This window comes from Zootoca vivipara, chromosome Z (assembly GCF_963506605.1).
Source record: "Zootoca vivipara chromosome Z, rZooViv1.1, whole genome shotgun sequence".
Lineage (NCBI taxonomy): Eukaryota > Metazoa > Chordata > Lepidosauria > Squamata > Lacertidae > Zootoca > Zootoca vivipara.
In genome coordinates, this window is record NC_083294.1 from 26,388,963 (window position 1) to 26,402,221 (window position 13,259).

The 13,259-nt window shown below is 42.5% G+C and overlaps 1 protein-coding gene across 3 annotated transcripts in view; it reads left to right on the forward strand.

The window, feature by feature from the left end:
• TENM1 (teneurin transmembrane protein 1) overlaps positions 1-13,259 on the forward strand; it is a 375,340-nt gene that overhangs the window by 304,735 nt on the left and 57,346 nt on the right. For all 3 annotated transcript variants that reach the window (XM_060270164.1, XM_060270166.1, XM_060270165.1), the window contains exon 22: positions 2,037-2,269. In XM_060270164.1, coding sequence (XP_060126147.1) covers positions 2,037-2,269 — 233 coding nt within the window. The remainder of the gene's footprint in view (positions 1-2,036; positions 2,270-13,259) is intronic.

Genomic DNA, 13,259 nt, shown 5'->3' on the forward strand with positions numbered 1-13,259 from the left:
TCAGGGGTCGCCTGGGGTTTGGGGGGACTCCGCCTGTCCACGCAATGGAACTTGTAAGCATGTTTGCCTGAGATGAACTAATCTCCCTTAGATCATGAACAATTGATGGGATCTCTTGGAAGGCACTAAAGTTAGCAAAAATTGTATTATACTTGATATTTAAGTCCTTTGCAACTCCCTCACTTGAGTGGCCTCAGTGTAACAGAAGCATGCTTGCACACGGCTGCATGGAAAGCATTACAGTCTGCTGACACTGGGATTTGGCAGGAACACATAAATATGTTATCTATATAATTGGCGTTGTTCTTAGTTGGGAATACTGTTGTTCCAGCTGTTCCTGTTGGAAGCTCTTGCTGAGAAGAAAAAAAGCCAAGCAGCTTTCCTTAGGTCATGCACTAATCACATTTTTTTTTAGGAAAAATAGCTGGAACTGGACGGTTCCACTCCCCCAAGCTATTCAAAGACTTGAGAGCTCTCCTACTACCTTCTTGAGATAATATATAAAGTTGCTAATCAGCAGAAAGCATCATTCAAGCACCCTGCTTGAGTACATGCTTCTTATTTGTTATTTGTTAATTATTGTTCTTTGAGTTGATTGCTTATTTCTCACACTCTCATTCCCCTGCAATTGAAAACTTTTGAATCAAGCCAATCCAGCTTTATCTGAACCACCACAAATCACTGTCATTATGCTTGCTTGCTTGTGTGCCCATCCACAAAGAGGGAACCCAGTGAGTACATCAGCCAGCCTAAAGGACCCTAACATTGCATGACAGTACATAAACCCAAATAAACTTCATAAAGTGGCTAGTGGTCATAATTCTACTTGTTGCAAGTGCATTAACAGGGGGTCATTCCCAATAGCAGCTGATAACTGGATTAACATAAAGAAATGTATTAGTAGAATTCCCAGATTAAGTCTGAAACTTAGAGCTCTAAAAAAATAAATATTATTTTTTTATTTTGCATATAATAAAAACATAAACAGGAGTAAGAGGCTGCAATGGTGGTCCCCTAAAGTCAGGAGTAGGGCACTTCAGACCAAAGGGCCAAATGTGGCCTTCTAGACCTCTCTGTATGGCTCTTGGGACTCTGCTCAGGCACCACACACCTCACCAGGCCATATCTCTTACTGCTTCTGCTTTATGCCCTCATTGAGTGCTTTGTTCCGGCTGGAATATGTCATTGAACTGTGATAAGAATACCTCTTGTTTGTGGGGATGGAGATTTCAGAAATATTGGTGGGTGTAAAAAACCTTTGACTTTTGGATGGGTAAAATATAGCCTACCAGCCAAGAATTTGATGGTTTCCCTTATCATAATGCATCAAGCAACCCTGGAAAACATTTATATTAAAGGGTGAGATATAAATTCATAAGAAGGATGTGGTTTTATTTCATTATTGGTGCAACAACTGTGGAGTTCCCTCAGCAAGAAAGGTCAAGATATTTTTTCCTTCTCCCACACATTTTTATTTATTAATTTAGATTTGTCAGAAAGGAAAAAATATTTTGAAGACTGTTACTGAGTTATCAGAATTTCTTGTGAAGTTGTGATGAATTTTTTGAAAGTGGGTTGGGGTTTTCTAAATTATTATTTCTTTCCTCCTGGCAATGCATTGAGCTTGAGATCATTGAGAATGTCTTGAAGAAGAACCATAGCTTGGTGCAGGGATGGGCAATCTATAGCCTTCCAGATGTTGTTGACCTGCAGCATGCATCATTCCCTGACCACTGATCATAGTTTGTGGGATTGATGGAATATGTCAGTTATATACAGAGGAGTACCACATGTTTTCTATCATTCCTGCAGGAGTCCTTCCATGCCAGTTGCCATACAATGCCTTGCAGTGTAGCAACTTTTAACTTCCATATAATTTGTGGGTTTTATTTTGAATTGCAGCCCTTGATATAAAAATGACGACTTAAAGGGGGGGGGAGAGATGATTTGTTATGAAAAGACATCCCAGAAGGTGGAGAGTTTGTTCTTACAGTAACTAATTATTATTTTGTGTTTCTCTTTCCTTTTCTCAATAGCACAAGTCCAGCTCACAAGTACTACCTAGCCATGGACCCAGTATCAGAATCCCTTTACTTGTCAGATACAAATACCAGAAGAGTTTACAAGGTGAAATCTCTCAGTGAAACCAAGGATTTGACCAAAAACTATGAATTAGTGGCAGGAAATGGTGACCAGTGCCTTCCGTTTGACCAAAGTCACTGTGGAGATGGAGGACGGGCTTCCGAAGCATCACTTCACAGCCCCCGAGGTAGGAGAATGACAGAAGCTGAAAGAGTTGTCCTTGACTGCAGCATTTAAAATAGGGTTATTGTTGGGCTCTACCTCCCATAAGCTCCAGCCAACTTGACTGTGATGTCAACTTCCCCTTCTCTTGTAACTCACCCCTCCTACATTCCTACACGCTAAGAGGTATAGGAACAGGCTCGGATAAACTCTCTTCCAAAACGCCCTGTGTTTCTCTAAGCTGAGCACCCTCCCCTGCCTTTTCCTCTGTCCTTGTCGTAACAAACCTCCCTTCGAGTCCTACGCTGCCCAAGTCAGACAGCTGGGAGTGCTCACTTGTTGGCTCTGGCCTAACATTGGCCAATGGTTAGGGATGATGGAATTGTAGTCAAACAACAATTGTAGGTTCCTCCTCCCTGAGAAACTTCCTTTCATTATGTGATGCTCATGGATGAAATTAGCCCTGAAGAGCAGAGCACAAGAAGTTATGTTAAACTTTTTTTCCCCATATCTCAGCACCATCACTGCAAAGAATAATATATTTCATACATTTCAACTTGTCTGTTACAACCATCTATCTCTTCTGCCAAGTTAGACCATTGAGTTTTGTTTTGCTCTGTGCACATTCCCTCAAAAGATAGTGGGCTTCTGAGTTTCAGTGTGTGCAGCAAAGATGGGAAATTATAATTTATTATTATTACTTATGAAATTTGTATTCCGCCCTATACCCGCATTGTCTTGGGGCAGTTCACAACATAAAACCACAATATGAAAAGACAAAACACATAATAAAAACAAAAACAGGAACAACTCAATAATCCCCTCTCCAATAATCCCCAACACATTTTAAAAGAAAATTAAAAAATTCCTTCCAGTAGCACCTTAGGAATTTTTAAATTTTAAATTTTGTTTCGACTACGTCAGACCAACACGGCTACCTACCTGTAACATTTAAAAGGGCAGTGGATGTCAATTACCCAAAGGCCTGGGTTTTGATTGGCACCTAAAGGTGTATAATGATGGAGCCACTACAGAAAAGTCTTGTTCTCATGTTACCACCTTCCGGTCCTCTCATTGAAGAGGCACGTGAAGAAGGGCCTCAGAAGATGATATCAGGGTAGGTTCATATGGGGAGAGGTGGTCCTTGAAGAATTCCTCCCCCAGTTTCCATTTCCCATGTCCATTGGTTGTGCTGGCAAGGAGTTAGAGTCCAGCAACATCTGGAGGGCCACAGATTTGTCCCACATTTATTTCAACAATTCTCCATCAATTAATGAGAAAAGAAATTGCACTTGAAAATAATCAAAAGGAATGTATTTTTTTTTTCAGTGAAATTTCTGTGGGTGACATTCTGGGAGCACTTGCAGAGGAAGGGGGTGGGGTGGGGGTGGTCTTCCCCGGGTGTCATCCCTGAGAGGAGTGACATCACCGCCCCACCCCCTGGGACGCTTGCCCCCTGGGATACTTGCCCCATTCCCGTGGGTGGCTAGCCCCACTCCAGGTGCATGGCATGTGTGCCGCTCTGGGTGCCGGAGCAGCTAGCTCCGCCTCTGGCTAGGAGGATGTTGTGCTTAACCTTGTACTTGATAAGGTGTCTGGGAAGTGTTTGTAAGTGTTTCTACCTCATCAATGGCCTGCACTCTGCAGTCTTCCCAGGTGTCTGTGATTCAATCCTGTACCCATATGCTTGATGCATCAAAGACATATTGGATTTTTTATGAGTTAAACCTAGCCAATCATTTTAACAGGCATTATAAAGGTTTTCAGTTGCATAGGATGGTGGAGCTCATTAATGCACAGTGTGGGTAATTTGGAATAGAAAGTACCCAGCAACTCATGGGAACGTGCTTAAAACCTTGCAACACTGAGGTCTAATGTGGTTGCTTCTGGCTTATTAGCCTTCTAGTGTACAGCAAATGCCTAATTAATAGCTGTGAGGGAAGGTTTGGTCCCGCCATCCAGCTCTGAAGTAATAAAGGAAAACTGTACATCAGTAGAAAGTTGAAATTAACAGAGAGACAGTATAATGTCCATGACACATAAGAACCCTTATTTGAAAACCAGCTAGCAAGAGATTGCAATTATAGTCAGAGTAATTTTAATACATTTCTAATGATGGAAAATAAGTGTGAAATAAGCACAAATAAATGTTAATATTCAGGCCAGCAATTAATGCAGGAAATCAACTCTAAAAGAAGGTAAAATAAATGGATGTAGATCCTTTTCTTCTTCTTCAAGAAAATAAGAATCAATCCAAACCGTTCCTGTTTACACCATTTGTGAAGCCAGTTGTTCACTTCCCCTATTTTTCCCTCTCTCCCTGGGCCATGTTGTTCAACTGGGAGGACAGATGAGATGACAATTTGTGCATTTAATTGCTTCAACTTCCTGACCAGAGCCTCATAATCACTTTTGATCTTCTGTAGGCTATGGCTACAACAACATTTACATGGAAACCCCCCCCCCCAAAAAAAACATGGGCCTTCCTACGTCCGCAGTCTCTTGGAAGTTGGCCACCCCTGCTATATATAATGTTATTGATGGTTTCCCCACCCAGGTGATCCATGAATGCATTGGCAAAGGTTCAGATTTACAAAAGTATCTAGAGGATCAAGCCAGTCATCATAATTGCATATTGTTTGCGAACCTTGTAATTTCAGTTTCTCACTAAGCATATGTGTTTCCACAAAACAGGTTTTGAATGGCATATTTTCATATTCTGCCTAATTCAAGTGTATGCAAAGGCATGTTAGTTCCATTTGGTCTTACGCTTCTTGTGTTCTTAAAGCAATAGTAACGCTTTATTTTTTAAAAAAAATAAGAGATTGCACACCTTTAAACTCTAAATCAGTTATCTCTTATTTTAATTCTGTACCATGACGGCCTATAAATAAGTAATTGCATAAAATTGCTTTAGTAATTCCTCAATGGTAGCTTTAATTGAAAGAGTCAAAGATATTTAGAATGGGTGGCAGGCAAATTTATGTGTTAGAACCATAAAATTACCCAATTGGATCCACTTTTTCCTATTTAAAAGTTTTATGAGAAACTGCAAATTCTTTCCAAATACAATTGGCATGTTTTCTTTTTATCAGACGTCTCTGGGAGTTTATGAAGTTTTATTGGGGAATTTTATTTTATTTTTTTTGGAAGTTAGATTAGAAATGTAAAATAACTAAAGTTATTTCAAGCAAAATAGCTAAAGTTAATTCAGCTACAGTTGAATCAGAAATGTCATATTACTAAAATAGTACAAAAGAACCCCCTCCTTCTGAAAGGGAACTTTCCAATAGGGAAAAGACATCAGAAAAAAATGAATGCAAATTCTCTAGCTACAGATTATGCCCATCAACTGCATATGTATGAATTCCTCCATTTACATATCTGTTTTCAAGATGTGTTGGAGGTTTATGACTTCCTTATTGCATGACTGACAGTTCTATAGATAGTCTTTGCAGAGGTAAGCTCAGTGAGGCTTACTCCCACATAAGTGTGTACAGGATTACAAACCTAAGCTAGTTTCTCTCATGCAGAAAATGTGATGTCTTTGTCTAAGAGGCACATAGATGCACCCTGAGGCTTCTTCTAGATATGATAAGGGACAGGATCTTCCACTAAAAACTGGTGTGATGTAGTGGTTAGTGTTGGGAATCCCCACTCAGCTGTGAAGTTTATTTGGTACCTTTGTGCCAATCACTCTCTCTCAGCCTAACCTACCTCACAGGGTTGTTGTGAAGACTGAATGTGGAGGGGCAGAACCATGTGTGCCACCTTGGGGAAAAGGAGGGATATACTGTAAAGGCAATAATAAATAAATACCAGTTGTTGGGGTCCAACAACAGGGCAGTATGATTCAAGAAGGCTTGGAGTGCTAACGGAGTTGTTGCTTCTTTCTCTAAGAACATCCCAGGTTCAGATCTGGGCACAGCTATTACATTTGTGATTTGTTTATTTATTCCATATACAGTGGTGCCTCGCAAGACGAATTTAATTTGTTCTGTGAGTCAATTTGTTTTGCGAAAAATTCGTCTTGTGAATTGCGGTTTCCCATAGGAATGCATTGAAATTTCTTTTTTTGCCCATAGGAACACATTAATTAAATTTCAATGCATTTCACAAAATGAATTCGTCTTGCGAGTCACCCATAGAATCGCAAGATGCATTAGTCTTGCGAAAAATTCATCTTGCAGGGCATTCGTCTTGCGAGGTACCACTGTACTGTAATTTATATACTCCTATATCACTCCCAGAACTACAATTCCCACAGTGATTTAAGAATAAATCCCTGTTCACATTCTAAGAAGAATGTGTTCAAAAGGAAAGAGAAGACTGAGAACAGCTCTTGCTCTATGTTCTTCATAACTTATCAGACCATTGGTCCGTCTAGCTTAGCCTTGTCTGCTCCAAGGGGTAGCAAATGTGGTGCTCTTCATATATACCCATAGTTGAACTACAACTCCCATGATTCTTGACCATTAACCATACCGGTTGGGCTGATAGGAATTGTAGTACAAAAAAACCTAGGGGGCACCATTTTGAGTACCCCTAGTTTATGATCACTGATTGCAGCTCTCTGGGGTTTCAGACAGGAGTCTCTCCCAGCCCTGCCTGGAAATGCCAAGGATTAGAACCAAACTAAATGCAACATTGATTGGGTTTTATGTAATTTAAGATTTTTTTTTTTTAATTCAAATAGCTGCCATGGAAAAGAGGAAACAGGATTAAGACTGTGACATGCCAGGATATGGGTTAATCTTTTCTTCCACCATGGCCCTAATGATCCTCACACCTGGAACTTGAAATTCATTCATTTATTTATGATTACACTTATATTTCACCTTTCCCCCAATGAGGTCAAGGAAGCATACATGGTTTGCCTCCCCCACCCCCTTTATCTTCACAACAACCTGGAGAGGTAGGTAAGGCAAGAGATAGTGATGCAGAAAACTCACCCTCTGAGCTTCATGTCTGAATGGTGATTTGAACCCAAGAGTCTAATTGTTATACCACACTGTTTTAGTTCTGGGTGGCCTTACTCACAACTACCATCTTGCCTCGTTTAACCCTCATAATAGGGGAGGAGCAATATTGATTACCATGTCAATGGTATAAATTGTAACAGTTCCACTAGTGTGAGAGAACAAAACAAAGGGGGGGGGGACAACACTGTAGATAGCTTTAGGCTGCAATCTATAAAACAATTGAACAGTTGGGTATGTTCTATTGACTCGAATGGTGCAATGTTAGCTTTAGACAACCGTGCTACATTAAGTAGCTTTATAGATTCTAAATCTTAAAACACCACCAGACATAACACCAAGATGTGGTTTCCTTCCACGTTTTCCTTATGTTAATACAAAGCTTGCAGCAGTTCTGCCATAAGTATGCCATTAGATGCTTACATAAGGCAAATGCGAAGAGTTTGCAAGCTTGGGTAGAGAGGGAGGCAGGGACAGCCTTCACCAACCATAGAGGGAAGGGCTATAGCTCAGTCACGCAGCATTTGTTTTACATGCGGAAGGTCTCTATATTAAATTCCTAGCATCTCGAGGTAGAACTGGAAATGTCCTCTGTCTGAAACCCTGCCGAGCGATTGCCAACCAGTGTGGACAGTACACTAAACTATATAGGCTAAGGGTCTGACTCAATATAAAATAGCTTCTTACTTTTCCTCCGGATGTTTTGAGCACTGGCCGGGGTGGAAGTTCACAAACATTTGAAGGGCACCAGATTGGCAAAAGCACCATAGCATCTCAACTGGGCAGACTTCTTCCCCTGCCCCAACCCCTAAAATTCACTACACCAATATGTGTAGGAACATTCTCCATGTGTGGGTAGGTGCTTACTTTTGTTTAAGAGTTCAGTATTTCAAAAATATGTTTAATCGCTTGTTTCCTTGTTATGGATCCATTAATTTCTTCTTTTTAAATCACTTGACTAAAATAGCTTATTCCAAGCTACTTTGAGGCCCTCTGGTTGAGAATGAGTCCCAGATCTGCTAAACGAATGAGTGAAGCTAGCTTAAAGTTTTGTTTATGACCCATCACATTCAGGCATTGACTGAAGGGTTCAGGCTGCCTTATGCTGGGTCAGACCATTAGTTCATCTGGTTCAGGACTGTCTACTGTGACAGGCAGTGCTGTTTTTCTAGACTAAGAGGTGCCGGAACTCACCATGAACACCTCCCTCATTCTCTTATAATGGCAATGGCACCCACCTGAGAGGTGATGGGACTGAGTTCCAGTGACTTCCAGCTGGGGAAAAACCCTGGTAACAGGCACTGGATAGCCATGGTTTCTGGCAAGAGCCATTCCCACTTCTACCTGGAGATGCTAAGGATTGAACCCGAGACCACCTGCATGTCATGAAGCTGCCAATGTCAACATAGCCAAATCCAAGCACAATCAACAGACAGAACTAGAAAACATAAGGGTGGGGAAACTACAGGGGAACCCCCAAAGTAGGTCAATGATGACTTGAGCATGCTTAGTGCCAATGAAATGCTAACTGACTGCCAGAGGGCAGGAAACTAATGGAGGGTGTGGAACATAGTAGTATCCTGAATTACTACAGACTGAATGACTGTAATGCCCTCTGTGTGGGGCTGCCCCTGAAGTTGGTTCAGAAGTTGCAGCTAGGTAGTGCATAAGGTAGCAGCTTTATTGTTCACTGGGGCAGAATATTGTCATCATGTTATGCTGCTGCTGAAAGAATTACACTGCCTAACAGTTAGCTACCAGGCTAAGTTCAAGGTACAGATACTGGTATAAAAAGCCCTATTTGGTTTGGGACCAGGATTCCTAAAAGATCATAAGCCTTTCTGTACTCAGCTGATTACTAAGCTCTGCAGAAGAGGACCTCCTGCAGATATCATCTCATCAGGAGGTCTGTTCCATACAATGCAGGCATCGGGCTTCCAGGGCTGAGCCACACTTTCACTTGACCCATATTTTGATTGTAGTATGTACTGATTAATTTCCCTGGGTCCAATACCTTGATTAGTTGTTTTGTGGAGTTGTTCTGCCTTGTTCTGTTCTTGAGTTGTTCTGTTTAGTTGTTCTGCCTTGTGAAGATCAAATCTTACCCACTGAATTGGATCTTGTCAGATATGCGGATTTTCCTTCGCTGAGCTTCAATTCTGTGGGTAAGATTGGGTTTTTGCAAGGCACAACTGCAGAACAAGGTTGTTTATATTGTTAAATCACTTCGGGGGGTTTCATGGGAAGTGAAATCAATCCATCAATTAGTAAATGGGCATGACTGTCTGGCCAGAGTCTGAACAGAAATCCTCCACACTGCCAACATTTTGCTGCAGATCTCACTTGTTTTTACTACCCTTGGGCACTGAGTACCTCTAATACTCAAGAAAAAGGATTTTGAACAAAGAGTACTATCTAATAGAGCAATAATTTTAAGTTAATCCTTTCCATATACTTTTGACTGTATAAAAATGGCCAGTGTAGATCTTCATATTGAGTTAATCTTACCTTACCTAAGCTCAGACAAGCCTTTATGGCTATCTGCTTTCAGACTCTGCTATTGGCATGATTGATTGCCAATATCCACAGGCTCAGTACAGATGCCTTTGTGGACCTGCTGAGATAGAAGATATTCTACGTTACATATTGTCCTTTTTACTTGGAACCTCACTTTAAGTTCTGGATATTTTTTTATTGTGGTTTTACTCCAAAAGGTATAAGCTAAACAACAACAAAGAGATACTGTTATATTGTGTCCTCCAAATCATTGAGAGCCACGTGTTGCGGTGAGATCACCAAACTGCCTTATTGTTGCTGGGGCGGGCTCGTTTGGATGTCCTCCGCACCTCATTGGTTGTCTCTTTGTTACTGGGGAAACTTTTCTGTAGAGTTTGGCAACTAAGGGGCTATTCAAGGGGCTGTACAAGGGGAAGTACTTTCTCTTTCACATCGTGCAGTGGATCTCCCCCCCCCCTGTAATAATAATAATACTTTATTACTTATACCCCAGCCACTCTGGGCAGCTTTCAACAGAAACATTAAAATACACTAATTTCTTAAACATTAAAAGCCTCCCTAAACAGGGCTGCCTTCAGATGTCTTCTAAAAATCTGGTAGCTGTTTTCCTTTTTGACATCTGATGGGAGGGCGTTCCACAAGGCAGGCGCCACCATCGAGAAGGCCCTCTGCCTGGTTCCCCGCAACTTGGCTTCTCGCAATGAGGGAACCACCAGAAGGCCCTTGGAGCTGGACCTCAGTGTCCGGGCAGAACGATGGGGGTGGAGACTCTCCTTTAATTTAAGGTTGTGTTTTTGACCTTGCTATGCCTGTCTAGGGGTCGTCTGTTTTTGGAGCAGGGACCCTGTAGGAATTTTGCCACTTGGCTGATTGGCTGGTGCCATTTGGTTTTTGCCTACCGTGTAGTAAATCATCACAACTTTGAAAGGTTGGCGGTTAGGCATTGGTTCATTCTTTGGTGGAGGGGATTATGGATTGGCTGTGCCTGCCCCTCATTTTTTGTTGCTGCTGCTAGGGAATTCCGTTAAAGGAATCCAGGGGCTCGATTTGCTCTGTCCGATCCCCTCTCAGGAATTTGCCCATGCCAGAGTTCCTGGGAGCATCTAGGGTGAACTAAGAAGCGGAAATCCAGTTGTCAGTCCTGTTCCTGCCGGTGCAGGTTCAGGTAGTCTGAACCAATGCCTAAGCAACCTCTCACATGCTGTAATCAATAAAGTTGTGGCCAAATTAACACCAAAAATCTTAAACAAATATTCTGTGTCCTGTGTGATTTATTTTGGAGGGGGTTTGGGGGTCTTCACACGCAACTATTGTTAGATAGTGCCTTTTGTGGCCGGGGGGTGGGGTGACTTATAAATTGTCTCCTTTTCCACTGTTGCAAAGATCTATGCAAAGGTGCTTTCATGAATAGCTATAAATTGTCATGGTGATACCCTGATTTCATTATAATTTCATTAATCATTTTTATTGCTTGTTTTTCTTGCCCCTTGTTCTGTTGTTTAACCTTTATCTTTGATTCTGCCTTTCATTATATATACGATTTTTATATAATTTTATATACGATTTTATAGTATTTTATGTATAGTTAAACAATCAATCCGTGAGCACTTAGAAAAAGATGCTGTGATTACTAATTTTGGGTCTGCGGACCACAATAAAGGGGTGGGTGGGTGTGTTTACTAAGACCCAGAAGGGGTTTTGTTGTGACGTGGGGTTTGTGATTTCAGCTCTCTTGACATAATATGCTGGAGACAGTTCTCTAGTAACACTTCTTTATTAAAGCAAACAAGACTAAGCTCTGAGGAGAGGAAAGCAACATTTATAGGGACGGGGGACTAGCTAGAAAGGGATACATTTTGGAGGGAACAATATCAGGCAATCACAGTGCTGCCTTTTGGAGAAAACCAATAAGACAGAGGATCCAAATACAGCAGCTTAAATGAACCAATAGTAGCTGTACCTTCTGGAACAAAAAGGCAGTTACTTTACCCTAATGCAAATACATACAATAGTAATATAGATATTAAATCCTTTGACTCAATACACAACACCCCTCCCCCCTAGTGAGCGCAGCAGACGTAATCCCTCAGGTACTATGGGGTCCTACGACTTCTACTTGATCTCCTGACAACATGTGTCACAGGTACTGGATTGGGTGTTACCTGCGGTGGAGGGGCTGCTATAGTGGTTTCGTCAGTAACGGATGGAGTCCCGGACAGCTCAGGGTCCCCTACCTGTACCTCATCATCATGAGGACTAGCGGACCCTGGTTCATTTGCTGAAGCCCCTGGTGACTGCACCTCTGGACCATTTTCACTCTGCTCTCGCAGCTGTGCATCATTAGCCAGGGATGAATTATCTGACTCCTCCCTGCTGAGCGCCCGGCGCCTCAGCTGATCTATATGTCTCTTCCAAACTTGCCCATTTCCCAAGGTCACATAATAGGACACAGGTCCACTAGCCCGGGTGATCACACCGGCCACCCACTGCGGACCTCGTGAATAGTTCCTCACCCAGACCAGATCTTCAGGGGCGAGATACCTTGATGTGTCAGTCTCAGCCTGGGGGGTTGCTCTTGAATCACGGTTTAGCATTTTATCTGGGTGGACATAATCCAGCACCGTTACCAGTCTTCTACCTAAGAGCAGCTCGGCTGGCAACTTGCCCGTCGCAGTACACGGCGTCGCATGCTGCAAAAATAACATTCGCGCAATGCGAGCTGACCAGTTACCCTCCATTAAGCGCGCAATGGATTCTTTGGCTGTTCTTACAATGCATTCAGCCTGCCCATTGGAGGATGAGTGAAAGGGCGAAGATGTGACCCCTGTTTTGAAGTTATCAGCCAAGAATGCCCTGAATTCTTGGGATACAAAAGCTGCCCCATTATCTGATACCATGGTCTCAGGTAACCCATGGGTTGCAAACAGCTGCCTCAACACCATGATTACGGCAGCTGATGCCATGCTAGGGACCATCGCCACTTCTAACCATTTGGAATATACATCGACGATAACCAAAAAGACCTTCCCTTGGAATGGCCCAGCAAAATCTAAGTGCAGCCAGCTCCAGGGAGTCCTGGACTGCTCCCACCAGTGGACCAGTGCTCTGGCCACTTCTGGCCGCACCTCTTGGCATGCCTTGCATGTTCGTACTCATTGTTCTACATTCTGGTCCATTCCAGGCCACCACACATAACATCCGGCTAGCGACTTCATCCTGACCATTCCCGGGTGTCCCATGTGAAGTGTCTCAAGAACCCTGTTTCTCAGTGGTGCTGGGATGATCACCCTATCTCTCCACAGGAGACAACCCTTATGCATGGACAACTCATGCTGCCTTGTTGCATAAGGCCTGAATTTTTCTTCATGCGGACCACCTGGCCACCCCCTCCCCACCCAAGTGAGCACACGGGAGAGAACGGCATCTTTCCTCATTTTCTCAGCTATATCAGTAGCCATTACAGGGACCCCCGGAAGTGTTTCTAGTGGGATCCCCATTGCTCCCACCAGGAAGGGGCAA